The 12,867-nt window shown below is 40.2% G+C and overlaps 1 protein-coding gene across 1 annotated transcript in view; it reads left to right on the top strand.

Moving 5' to 3' along the window:
* NOSTRIN (nitric oxide synthase trafficking) overlaps positions 1–12,867 on the top strand; it is a 69,648-nt gene that overhangs the window by 31,788 nt on the left and 24,993 nt on the right. The window contains exons 6-8 of the mRNA XM_082658769.1: positions 310–372; positions 2,976–3,074; positions 9,076–9,201. Coding sequence (XP_082514895.1) covers positions 310–372; positions 2,976–3,074; positions 9,076–9,201 — 288 coding nt within the window. The remainder of the gene's footprint in view (positions 1–309; positions 373–2,975; positions 3,075–9,075; positions 9,202–12,867) is intronic.

Genomic DNA, 12,867 nt, shown 5'->3' with positions numbered 1-12,867 from the left:
GGGACTGGAAGTGATACCAAACTATGCAAGATACTCCTCCACACAGATTGTACCCATTTATATTGTTTCTACAGAGTTATATATTAAAAATAATTATCTTACTAAATACATTCAGGGTAAATCTTGTGAAGAGATTCTTGACCTGAGGAAAAGAGACTTGACCACTTTTCTCAGGAAATATGTCCTCTATAGGATTTTAAAATTCCACTTAATTGTGCTACTAATTGTACCAGAATTAATAAGCCAGCACTGTGACTCAACAAGAAGACAGCAAAAAAAAATTTTTTTTTCTTTTTTTCCCTTTGATAGCTTGATAATGAAGTTGAAAAGACAGCAAATCTTGTCATTAGCAACTGGAATCATCAAATTAAGGCAAGTATACACAAATGTCATTTGTGTAAACCCAATTTTCAGGATTGAAGCTTTTGGCTTTTGTACAAATGTGATCGTGTGTTTTAGTGTCAGTATTTCTAAGTGCTAACTGAAAAGCAAAATGTTTTCTCGTCTGAGTTATTATATAGATATATCTTTCAACTAAATCAATAGAGGAGCAGAACTCTAAATATGACTTTTATTTATAGCTAATATGTGGTGTTTATTGTATGTCAAGTGCTATATATTTATGTGTTGAATCATCACAAAAACCAACCAATGTGGTATATGACCTTGTGTTGTCCCATTTTATAGATGAGTGGGGAAGCAGAGACACAGAGGTTAATAATTGCTTAATGTTACAAAGCTGGTTAATGGTTGAACCAAGAATTATTCCAAGTCACTGGGTTCCAAGGTCACTGCCCTTAAGCATTACCTACACTGACTGCCTCTCTGTATAATTTGAAACTTAGGGCAAGATATGAATACTGAGTTTTGGTTTTATCTTTTATAAGGGCATTTGTGATCTCTGTCTCACCAGTGAGAGGAGCACAGTGACGGGTGGGTAAAGATGTGTAAAGGGGGATTCCTGTATTGGTTTCACAAGTATGTACGGCCCACTCCTTGTGCACCACACTGTACTAAGACATGGTTCTTGTTTCCATGTAATTTAAAATTTAGTTGGCTAGATAACATGTGTGCAGGAAAGAGTGAATGCCTTCTAAGGAGAGGAATTATGATCTGGTGTGAAAATTTAGAGCATATCATTACAGGGTCTTAAGCAGAGATAATCACAGGTGGTGCCTATATATATATATATATATATATATATATATATATATATATATATATGATTATTCTAGAACAATCCAGTTTAGGAGGAATTCATTTCGAGTAGGAAGGACTAGAAGCCAGTGGAGAGGGAATCTGCTCGGAAAACCCAATGATTTTCTTTGAGGGGACTTGTGCTACCAAAGTTGAAATTCTCTCTTTCATCTCCAAAGGGTTGGTGCCCAAAGAGAACTTTCTTTCCCAAGTAGATGGCCATGAGTGCAAAAAAAGCGGAGACACCCTCAGAAACAGGCGGCCGCATCTCAGCCCTCAGTGTTGCCTCTGAAGCTCCTGCTGGAACCAAGGACCCCATAAGACAAGGACATTAATCAGAAATGTTTGAGATAAATGAATTTCTATGCCCACAATAACAGTCCTGGTAAAGGGATGCTCACAAGAATCACTTTTATAGTGAATATTTAAAGGTCCCATAAACAAGGGTCCAGTCATTTGTTTTCAGTTTTGCTCTTGATTTTATGAGGTTTCTTAAACAGAATTTGTTTTTAAAAATACATTCTGTAAATATTCAGCTTTCACAGGAAATGCAGTACAATGGACCAAAAGAGAAACTGCTCAGTAACTGCTGCTGCTTTCAGGAACAAAAAAAAATCTTTTTTTATTTCCCAGTTTCCATCAAGTAATTTTTCTAAGTAGAACGATTTTATTTTTTATGAAGATTGACAGAGAAATTAGAGAACATAAAATGCTTGCACTATACTAGCTTTCTCTCCAGTTACAATTCAAGGGATTCAGCATGTCAGTAATGCGGTGTAGTCTGTTTTGGAGCCTCGAATGAAGAGCCTTAAAGAACCAAATGCTCCTGGCTCCTGCTCGCATTTATCAGCAGGCATGTGACTGACAGAAGGTGGAGGGGAGGGTCTCTGAGCTTCTTGTTCCTTGAAATCCATTTTGTAGAGGTTTCATATGTTTAGAGACCTTCAGAAGGCTTTGCCTCTGACTTCCTAGGGAAAGAAAGACCTGGACTTTTCCCTTCATTGTCTGGTTTTACAGTCATTGCAACTTGAGGTGAAAAACCATACCATCTTCCAATCAACCCAGTTCCTGAATAGGCTAAATCCAACTCAGACCAAATGCTGTTGGCTTTATCTCTGGAGCATCCTGTTCTGCCAAGCTGGGACTGTATAGGGAATGACGGATCACCCACATCATAACCCAGGCCAAGGCTGGAGGCATCAACAGAATAAGGGGCTTTGAATGCTGCTTCCTTCCTGACCCCTCCCTCCGCCTGCCCACCACAAATGCAGGGTAGTTCACGGGATGCCAGGCAGATGCCCAGCTCTCAAGCCCAGGCATCAGGGAGCAAAATTGTTCTTTTGCTCTAAGTTTTAAGAGAGCATCTTAAAATGACCTCAATTGTGGCCAGGCAGATTTAAAAGAATGATGCCAGCAGTCTTCCATGTTTGTTGTGATTTTTTTGGCAGGGGTACGGGGGGTGGTAAAGCCATTGCCTTCCATTATGCTAGCTAGAACAATGTTTTGGAAACTCGCAAGCCTTCGGTGATTTAACAAAATGTATAACCCTCTTGAATGAACTCAGTGTAATGAAAAAAATACACAGTGGTTCTCAGGGCAAAATGTTAGCCACTGTGATATTTTAGGCAGATTTTGAGGTGAGGGCAGAAATGAAGAACTAAACATACACAATCATTCAAGCTAGCACGTGAACATGACTTGTTCCAGAACAGAAGAGTTTTTCTCTTGATATCAGTTTCTGATCCTTTTTTGCTTTTTTTGTATGTTTTTGACTCTAGGCCAAGAAGAAATTGATGGTTAGTACCAAGAAGCATGAAGCGCTTTTCCATCTTGTAGAAAGCTCCAAGCAAATTACGACCGAGAAGGAGAAGCAGAAGGTAACCTCTCATGGCCGGCTGAGTGCATATGGCTTAGGGATGGATGGGCTTCCTGCCCTTAGCTATGAACACAGGAGAAGTGGCTGATTCCCCCTCTGTGCGGGGTCTCTGCAGGGCTGTAGTGTGGCAGAATATGAGAAGGATCCTAAGTTATTCCTGGTCTCCATATATATATATTTTTTAAAGATCTTTTCCAAAACAATATTTATTTATTTTGGCTGCTCTGGGTCTTAGTTGTGGCACGCAGGATCTTCCTGGTGCCATGCGGGCTCATAGTTGCGGCATGTGGGCTTCTTAGTTGCAACATGCAGACTCTTAGTTGCGGCATGTGAACTCTTAGTTGCTGCATGCATGCGGGCTCTAGTTCCCTGACCAGGGATCGAACCCGGGCCCGCTGCATTGGGAGCTCAGAGTTTTACCCACTGGACCACCAGGGAAGTCCCAGTCCTCATATATTTTCAAAAGGTATTATTGACAGATGACAAATTAAACCAGTGGTGTCCAATATATATATATTTTTAAATTATCTACTGTGTGCTGGGCACTGTGCTAAGTTCTTTTTTTTTTCTTTTTTATTAATTAATTAATTTATTTTGGGCTGTGTTGGGTCTTCGTTTCTGTGCGAGGGCTTTCTCTAATTGTGGCAAGCGGGGGCCACTCTTCATCGCGATGCGCGGGCCTCGCTATTGCGGCCTCTCTTGTTGCAGAGCACAGGCTCCAGACGCGCAGGCTCAGTAGCTGTGGCTCACAGGCCTAGTTGCTCCGCGGCATGTGGGATCTTCCCAGACCAGGGCGTGAACCCGTGTCCCCTGCATTAGCAGGCAGATTCTCAACCACTGCGCCACCAGGGAAGCCCCTCCAATATTTTTGATAAGGAGCCCGATTAAACACCTCTCAGCTCACACCCCAAATAAGTAAAAAATATATACACATAGCATAATGAATTATATAATGTACTTTACCTATCTTGTATATTATATAGAATACTTTTTATATTAAACTAATGTTATGAACATTATACAACATAAAAAAGTAGAAATATTTGAAGGATGTGGTAAAAATGAAATAATATTTTCAGTGATTAGCTAATCATGATGTCTTCATATAGTGATTAAGGGACATATACAGACAAAATATACATGTGGGGCAAGGCTCACCCTTACCCATAGTAAATATAAATTTGTATTTCTAGTATGTCTTCTTGATAATGTCAGTTTCTTGGTCAACTTCTCATCAGCTCTCACTAGATCATGCCAGTTTTTGCCTTTTCATGTGGGTGATGATGCACCTGTAATCGGGAGTGGGAGAAAGCGTCAGCTCTGGCGTTTTCCTGTGGCTTTCTTGTGCTTGCATTGTTTGTATTAACATCAATCTACAGCTTCGTAGCAGACATCTTTTTAAGGCATGTGTTCATTTTGTGTGTGTTAACCTAATTAAAGTGGATAATAAATCTGTAAATCCGTATGATCCAGACTCCTGCCGATGGGCACATGTCCCAGGATGTTGAGAGTGAAAGCATTTGTGGGACCCACATCAGCTTCTCATGTTATAAAACTCCCATTCTCCCTCCAGAACACTTCAGAATCCTCAACTGTCCACACATGGGCACCAATATCAATTCATATATTGAATAAGAGTAAGCTTGAACACTCTTTTTAGGCAAAAATGAACACAACTAATATTGGAGTATTAGATTATCTTGGACACCCCTTATGGTATGTGCCCCAGATTGGAAACCTTTGAAATAGTCAATATCTTCCCCCAGAGATGGAGTCCCCCTAAGGAAGTGCAGGCAGCACCACTGCAACCCAAAACATTCTTAAAAGAAAAAGAGAATTGTCATTGCCAAGTAACTCTATTATTTCATCTGAGGAAACTATCAGTTGAATAACTTAGATTCATTGTTAGCAAGATATTACAAGGTTCTTGTGTCAATCTTCACAGTTTGAAATGACCATAACAGGTACTGAATAATGAGACAGCTTCCGAAGAGGAGGCAAAACCAAAGTAAGTTAAAAACCTAAGCCCCAGGACCTCGTTGTAGGCATTTGGAGCCCTCATTAGAAGCTATTCTTTATTGATGTCGAGGAATGACAAAGGCAAAAGCGTGGGCAGCTAAGTGGTAAATTTTTGCTTCCTTCCCTCATTAGCAGCCTCCCTGGGAGGCGGAAGTTCATGATCCTCCCCTGCCCTCCTCCACCTGGTCCTGTCAACCATAGCCCTTGGCTGTCATTACAACACAGACCCCTACCATCGTCATCACTTTATCTGGTAGCTTTCTCTTTTTTAGTCCTAAAGCTCAACGCCTAAGGCGGCATTCATTTTTGCATCTCACACAGACGTGCCCATGATGTCCCACTTGAGCCGGGCTGGTTCGGTGCTGCTCAGCAATCCTTCCTGTTTTCCTGCTCAGCAATCCTTGTTCTCACCAGGAGCTTATCTACATCTCCATTCTTCTCGCTCCTCCATCCTCACCACCCACTCTCAGCAGACCATCTTGCCTCCAGCGTCACAGAGTAAATAGAAGTCAGTACAGCCACCTCCCTACTGAAGTCCTATGTGCAATGCGACAGGCCAGTTCTTCATCCTGTGCTCTGATTCCCATCCCAGCCTCCTCTCAGAGGCCCTTCCCTGGATTATTCCCTTCTCTCCTGTATCTCTAAGGGTTGCTTCCCATCAGCCTTTTCAACTTCCCTCTATCTTGGGAGAGTAGGAAGAATCAGGGAGACACCCTTTGTCTCCCTGATATTCCTATTCCTGCTCCTCTCCAGATATCATCATCTCTTTCTTTTTACAATAAGATTTATTGGAAGGGTTATCTGTGCTCTGTCTCCACTTCATCTCCCATTCACTCCTCAAACCACTGACCAAGCTTTCCCCACCAATTCGCTAGAAATGTTCTTACCATTGAATACGTGGTCCTTGTTGCTAAAGCTAATGGGTGCTTTCCAGTTCTGACTTTATTTAATTTCTTAGAAGCATTAAGCATCATTGACTTTCCCCTTCTAGAAACATTCTCTTCTTTTAACTACAACGCCATCTTACTCTTTTGGTTTTCCTTTCTGTCAATTTTTTCTTAAGCTCCTTTATGGACTTCCCTCGTTCTGCCTGAACTTTCTATGTTGTTGTGCCTGATGATTTCTCTCCTGGGCCTCATTCTGTTTTATTCGGCATCATATCTCCAGTGTCCCACACAGTACTCTCAATATCAAGTGTTCAATACATAGCACGTACTCAACAAATATACTCTCAAGGCTTTGGCTACCATGTCTCTGCTGACAATACCCAAACTTATATCTCCAGCCCAAACCAGTCTCTGAACTGCTCTCTGGCATCTCAAACTCAATATCCAAAATCAGAACCATCACTTCCCTCTACCAAAAATATTTTTTATTCCTCTGTTTTTTATATATTTGAATATCACCATCTACCATATCCTCCCAATTCTAAGTCCTAAACCAAATACTTCCTGAATTTATCTACTTATATCTATCCCTACTGCCACTACTCTCTCCCAGGCCACCATCACCACTGCTTGGGTTACTCCAACTGACAAATTGGTGTCTTGGCTTTCAGTGTTTCCTCTCCTTATCCCCCATACACAAGCCAAGCTGACTTTTCTGGAACTCGAATCTGAGCATATTATTCTCCTTTAAAAAGCCTTCAAAGGTTTCCAGGTGACCTCAGGATAAAGCACAAACTCTTTTATGTGGCCCTCAAGACCGTCCCTGACTTGGCCCTTGCTTAACTTTTCAGCATTTTCACTTGCTATTATTTCTCTCAAACTGTGTGCTCCAACCTCACCAAAATATTTTTTGGTATCATGTCATGCTATTTTGCCTCACCAATTCCTACTTTCATTTTAGGTTTATTCACACAGGGATCATTTCTGTGAGCACCCACTCTGTGACACCTGAATACTTCTATCATCTTGGGATCTATCAAACAGGATAACAATGGCCTGTGTGGGTTCTTGACTAGAGAGGGAGCCTATCTAGTTCCTTTATCTATTCCCAGTGTCTAGTACATGACACGGTGTGGCAGTCAAGAAATGTTTGATGAATGAATTAATGAATCGATGTTTGTTCCAAGAGAAAGAAAAGAGGAAAGAAAAAGTATTTATCTTTGACAAATTTTAGGAAATTTTCTGAGAAGTTCCTTAAATAAGAATATAAGAGTCTCCATTCTTCTTCTGTATATGTTTGGGGTTATTTGCTGCAAATTTGCTGAGCAGAAACTTCTAGTCAATAGCTATAGAGTGTAGGCTGATGAACGTGAGTGGTGAGAAGAAGCAAGTACAGATCAGGAACCTCCAACTCAAGACTGTAATCTACCAATGATTCCTGTACTCTTATTCTGTAAATCCTTCAGGCCTTGGCATTTCTTACCAGGACAGGTAGAGATTTGTACAATCAGTCTCCAGATTGACTCTGTTCTCATTGCTGGGCACACTCAGTAAGAATCAAAGAACAATGACTTAGCCAAGTATAGCCATGGTACACATTCAACCCTTTCTCTGTATCATTATCAGGCTAAAATTCACAAGCTCATATCTCTATAGATAAATGGCTCATTACACTTGATATACAAAACCATCCGTGTCCTGGGTAGGCCATACATCAGAGCTGAGGGACAGTTGAATGGCTAGCATATCAACTGGAATAATAAAGTGAGTGGTGTTAATATTCAGCATTTTGGACGAATGTTCTTCACTACTGAAACTTTAGTCAAAATGTCCTTAAACATAAAGGGGAGCATTCTTAAAAACCTTCATCTCTGTCCTTGAAAATCCTAAACTGCTTAAATCACAGGGCTCCTTGGTACTCCTTGAACTGTGGCTTGAGGACCATTTGCATCAGAATCACCTGAGGAGGCAGTGAAAATTCAGATTTCCTGATCCCACTACCGAGCTACTGAATCAGTATTGCTATTGGTGGAACCCTGAAAATCTGCAATTTTCCAAGAATCTCTGGTCATTCCTAGGCATATTAAAGTCTGAGAATCATTCATGTAAATACAACTTGTTCCTTTCTCAGAGATGTGAAATTATGTGTCTGAGCATTTTGAGAATTCAATTCAAACTACCCTGGTCCAGAGAGTTTTGTATTACTTTGATTTTCACAATCAGGATGGCCAATTTTGGTGACTGGCTAGAAGGGGCTCTTTGTGAAGGAGCGTATCATTGGGGGTCAGGATGACAGGAAAGCATTTGTCAAGCTGTCCATAACTTGCAGTGAACAATGGCATGTATCTCAGGCTCTTTCTTCACTAGTAATAGTAACACTCACTAGTCTTTGAGTGCTACACTAACTGTCAAGCAGTGTGCCCTGTTCCTTACCTGTATCACCTGCTTGATTCCTCAGAGCAACACAGTGAAGTGGGAGCATCGCTGTCCCCATCACAGAGATGAGAAAACTGTGGCTTTTAAAGTTTAAGTAACTCACTTGTAGTCAGAACCAGGACTCTAATCCTGAAGTCTGATTCCAGAGTTATAATGCAGAGTTTAAATAGTGAAAGTGAAGTGAGAGGATGGTCTCCAGGCCTAATGCTAGTTTTATAAATTATCTGATTGTGCAAATCTCTACCTGTCCCGGTAAGAAATGCGGAGACCTGAAGGATTTACGAAATAAGAGCACGGGAATCATTGGTAGATTACAGTCTTGAGTTGGAGGTTCCTGATCTGTACTTGCTTCTCTGCACCTGTCATTTGACTTCTTCCTTCATCTGATGAAAGTGGGCATATCACATGGTATTTAAGGACCTCCATTTCCTCATGTGAAAAATTGTAGGAATCCTATTGAAAGGCTCTTAGGTTTCCCTTCAGTTCTGACATCCCTGTTTTCTGAGAAAGGTCTTTGATTTTGTCATCTCTCGTCACTGTTTATGACTTTAGCTGGGAGATGAGAAACCATCATTGGGATGCATATAATTCTTTCTCCAGAATTACAAAGGGCTTTCATAAATGCGTTCATAAATATGTGACACTGATGTTTTACCTTAGCTCCTCAATAAACTGAAAAAATCAACTGAGAAGTTGTCAAAAGAAGATGAAAATTACTACCAAAAGAACATGGCCAGCTGTTCTACCAGACTGAAATGGGAGAACACACTGGAAAATTGCTTCCAGGTAAGTTATGCATTCAAGTTTTTTTTTTTTTCTTTCTTTCTTTTTCCAAAGAGCTTTGTGTGGGAGAGAAATCACTGCTCGCATTCTATCTTCTAGGCACCCTTCAAGGGCTATGAGAAAAACACTTAACCTAGATGTCTCCATCCGTCTCATTTTTCTACCTATATCACAACAACGGGAGATAATTATGATTCTTACTGGTATGGCTGCCAGGATTCCTGGTGTAGCGGACGTCTAGCTGGCCTTCAAGATGTGTTAGGTATTGCTGTTACTAAGGACCCTTATCAGAGGCTCTTACTAGGTCTCTCCTTCCTTTTTCTCAGTGTCCTTTTCTCCTGTTAGGGTCCTCCTCCACCTTCTCCTTCCACCCCAGCCTGCTTTCAGCAGTCCCAACTTTTATGTTGAAGCTATGGAAATTATCTTCTTTGCTTATAAAGTCTTCGTGATGGTGACAAGATATATATCATTTACCTTTCAAAAGAGCTTCTTTCAACTGAGCTTTAAAAATATTTAAGACTTTAGGTTTCTTAATTAGAATCCAAATCAGGTAGAGAATCTACTACAAGTCAGAATCTCCATAAAAAAAGAAAGGTTCCTTTCATCCTCTTTGTTTCCTGGTTTATTGCTACCACCATGCTGGAGGCCACTGGTATTTCTCCCCCCTCTTCCTTTAAGTTCACACAGTTCCTCTTACTCCCATAAGAGTTCTAAGTTTAAGTTCTAAGCTTATCCTCTTGCTTAGAGCTAGCCTCTGCCCCCTGAGTGCCAAACCAAGCCCTACTAGACCCACTTGAGATACTCCTGTCGAGTCATCCTTGCCTAACTGTAACCAATAAGGATTCCCTTACTTAGTATTTCGTTGGCTTGTACATACTCAGTCTATACCAACAAGTCATTGACTCACATATTACACTATGTATTCCTCATTCTCTGTTGTTTGCAAACAACAGGAGTAAAATGTGATATTCATGAAGACACATAACAAAAGTGGGCTGAACTCAATTAAAATGGAATTTTATTAGAAGTGTGGAAAGCTCAGTGTGGCCAAATAATAATAATGATAATGATAATAATAGCCACTCTATCAAAAGTGACCACAAATCAAATGTTTGGTACTGTTAGTATTTACTAGAGGAATTATTTTAGAAAGCCTTTTGCAATAAATGCAAACAGCCTTAAAAATGTTCACATTATCAACTAGTGTTCCTCATCTGAACCACGGAACACAGAAAATAATGTGAGTGACTGTTTTCTCAGTTCCCCAAGGATGGTAGTGACTAATAGCCTCTAGATGCAGAGAAGAAATGGTAACTCATTGCAGATAACAGATGCCTTAGGACATTAGGGTTTAATTCTCTCCTAGAACCTCGGTTGAAAAACCTAATTTCCTTTCCATAAATCCATCTTGAGGAAGTAGATGAAAAACAAAATACAGATTTCTGTTAAAAATACATTAAAAGTAAAAGGGAAGAAGTAATACAAATGGCCAAAATTAAGGAGATGACTAAATAAATCAATACACTCTACACAAGGCACTATTAATTAAAATGGTGTTTTGGAGACTAGTGGCGTTGGAAACTGCTTATGTATAATGTTAAGTGAAAAAACAGGATACCAATTTGAATAATTTGGTTGATAACTAGGAAGATAAAATCATACATACACATACCTCGACAGACTAAAATACATCAAAATGTTAACAGTGGTCATCTCTAGGTGGAAGAATTATAAATGATTTTAAAATTTATTTTCTTGTAGCCCTTTATGGCCCCAAGACAATGTCAAGGGTGCTTGTTAAAATTCAGATTCCTGAGTGCCTTCCTAGACGGGGTAAGTCAGAACTTCTGAATGATTTTAGGAAGGGGTCTAGGTGATCTCTAGACGTACTAAAGTTTGAGAGTTCGTGCTATAGAAAAAACAAGGTACTTCTTTGATCAGTTTTATGAAAACAATTTAGATGAAAATGAAGTCACTCCAATCTCCCCGGCTAGTACAAACCGGAAGGTCAGGATAGCAGGAAGTGAAAAGCATGAATGAAGAGTGTGCATCATCACGAAGCCTGGGCCCCAGACAGCCTCTCCATTTACTCTTCCTTGATAACTCTTTGATCCCACTTTCCTCTCATGTGCTATTATGAAAGCACAGGAGGATAATTTGAGGTCCTCCAGAGTATCTTGCTTCTCTATGACCTATTTTATACAAAAAGAACAAAATAATAGAAAGCAATAATTCATTAAATGAGATATGGATTTCCACTTCCCACAGTGGAATTTGTCTCAGCCTCTCTTCACGAGCAGACATAGATCATCTTAATGATTTCCCTGAAATGAAACTAAAATCTTTTAAATATTGCCATCGCCACCAAGGGACACTGGTTATTCTAGTCTCAGATTGATGCTAGTGGCTCAGCACTTGTCACAGTAAAGAAACAGCTGCCCAGCAGGGATGCAGTGTGTTCCCCAAACCTGGCTTTTGTTTTCTGTCCTGTCCTTTGCTCACGGTACTAAACTAGAACAGCTGCTTTCTAGATCTTTTCCCATAATATAAAGACGCTTTCTTTTTTGATGACTGTCCCACTTGAGGTCTAAGACACTGAGCAGAATTTATTTTACATATTTGTTAGAGGAGGCATATGATTTATGCCCTTTGATGAAGCATTACATTTGCTAGGCTACTCTTCTGTGTCTTTAAACCTGTACCTGGGGGACAGAGGGCACATTTAAATGGCTGGTACTTGAGATTTTGGAGAAAGACTCAGGAGACCAAGAGCAGAAACAAAGGTATTTCATTCCCATTGACTTACAAAAATTATGCAGCTTCTGACTAGACAAAAAAGGTAGCCATGGGGGAACAGAGCTCTAGGCTTCCCGATTCAAATGTCAGGACACTTGGTACAGAATTGAAATCTGCATGTGGTTGACACAGATGTTCACAGTTACTGCCAGCTTCTTACCACTTGCATTTAATAGCAGCATTAAAATGACTATATACTAGTAAACAAACTGTGGTAAGTACAGACAATGGAACATTATTCAGCCTTAAAAAAGAAGGAAATTCTGACACAGGCTACAATATGCATGAATATTGAAGACTTTATGCTAAGTGAAATAAACCAGACACAAAAAGACAAATATTGTATGATTCCTCTTATAAGAGATACCTAGGGTAGTCAAATTCATGGAAGACAACAAGTAGAATGGTGGCTGCCAGGGGAGATGAGGGGAGAGAGAATGGGGAATTATTGTCAATGGGTACAGAGTTTCAGTTTTGCAAGATGAAAAAAGTTCTGGATATGAGTAGTGGTGATGGTTTCACAACGATGTGAATGGACTTAATGCCACTGAACTGTACACTTAAAAATGGTTAACAGGTAAACTTTATGTAACTATTACACAAATAAATTTCTTGAAAATTTAATGATTATATACCATAGATTAAATAACAGCAGGATGTGAATGCAGTCTACACACAAGGGTATAAAGGAACACCAGGCTGGACAGGCTAGTGGCCCCTGCAGGTGTGCTGAAAGACAGGATGGCAGAAGCCAGTGGCCTTTGTGATGTCTCCCCACCTCCACCCTACAAAAGGCCTTGAGACACAGTCCGCCCTTCTTACTTCCACGATAATGCCACCCACCAATTTGCCCAAGAAGGCTTTCTTTTTCAG

The sequence above is a fragment of the Grampus griseus genome (genome assembly GCF_964374135.1).
Source record: "Grampus griseus genome assembly, chromosome: 7".
NCBI classification, from domain to species: Eukaryota; Metazoa; Chordata; class Mammalia; order Artiodactyla; family Delphinidae; genus Grampus; species Grampus griseus.
The sequence above is the reverse complement of the archived record's forward strand: the minus strand, read 5'-3'. Positions and strand labels throughout refer to the sequence as shown.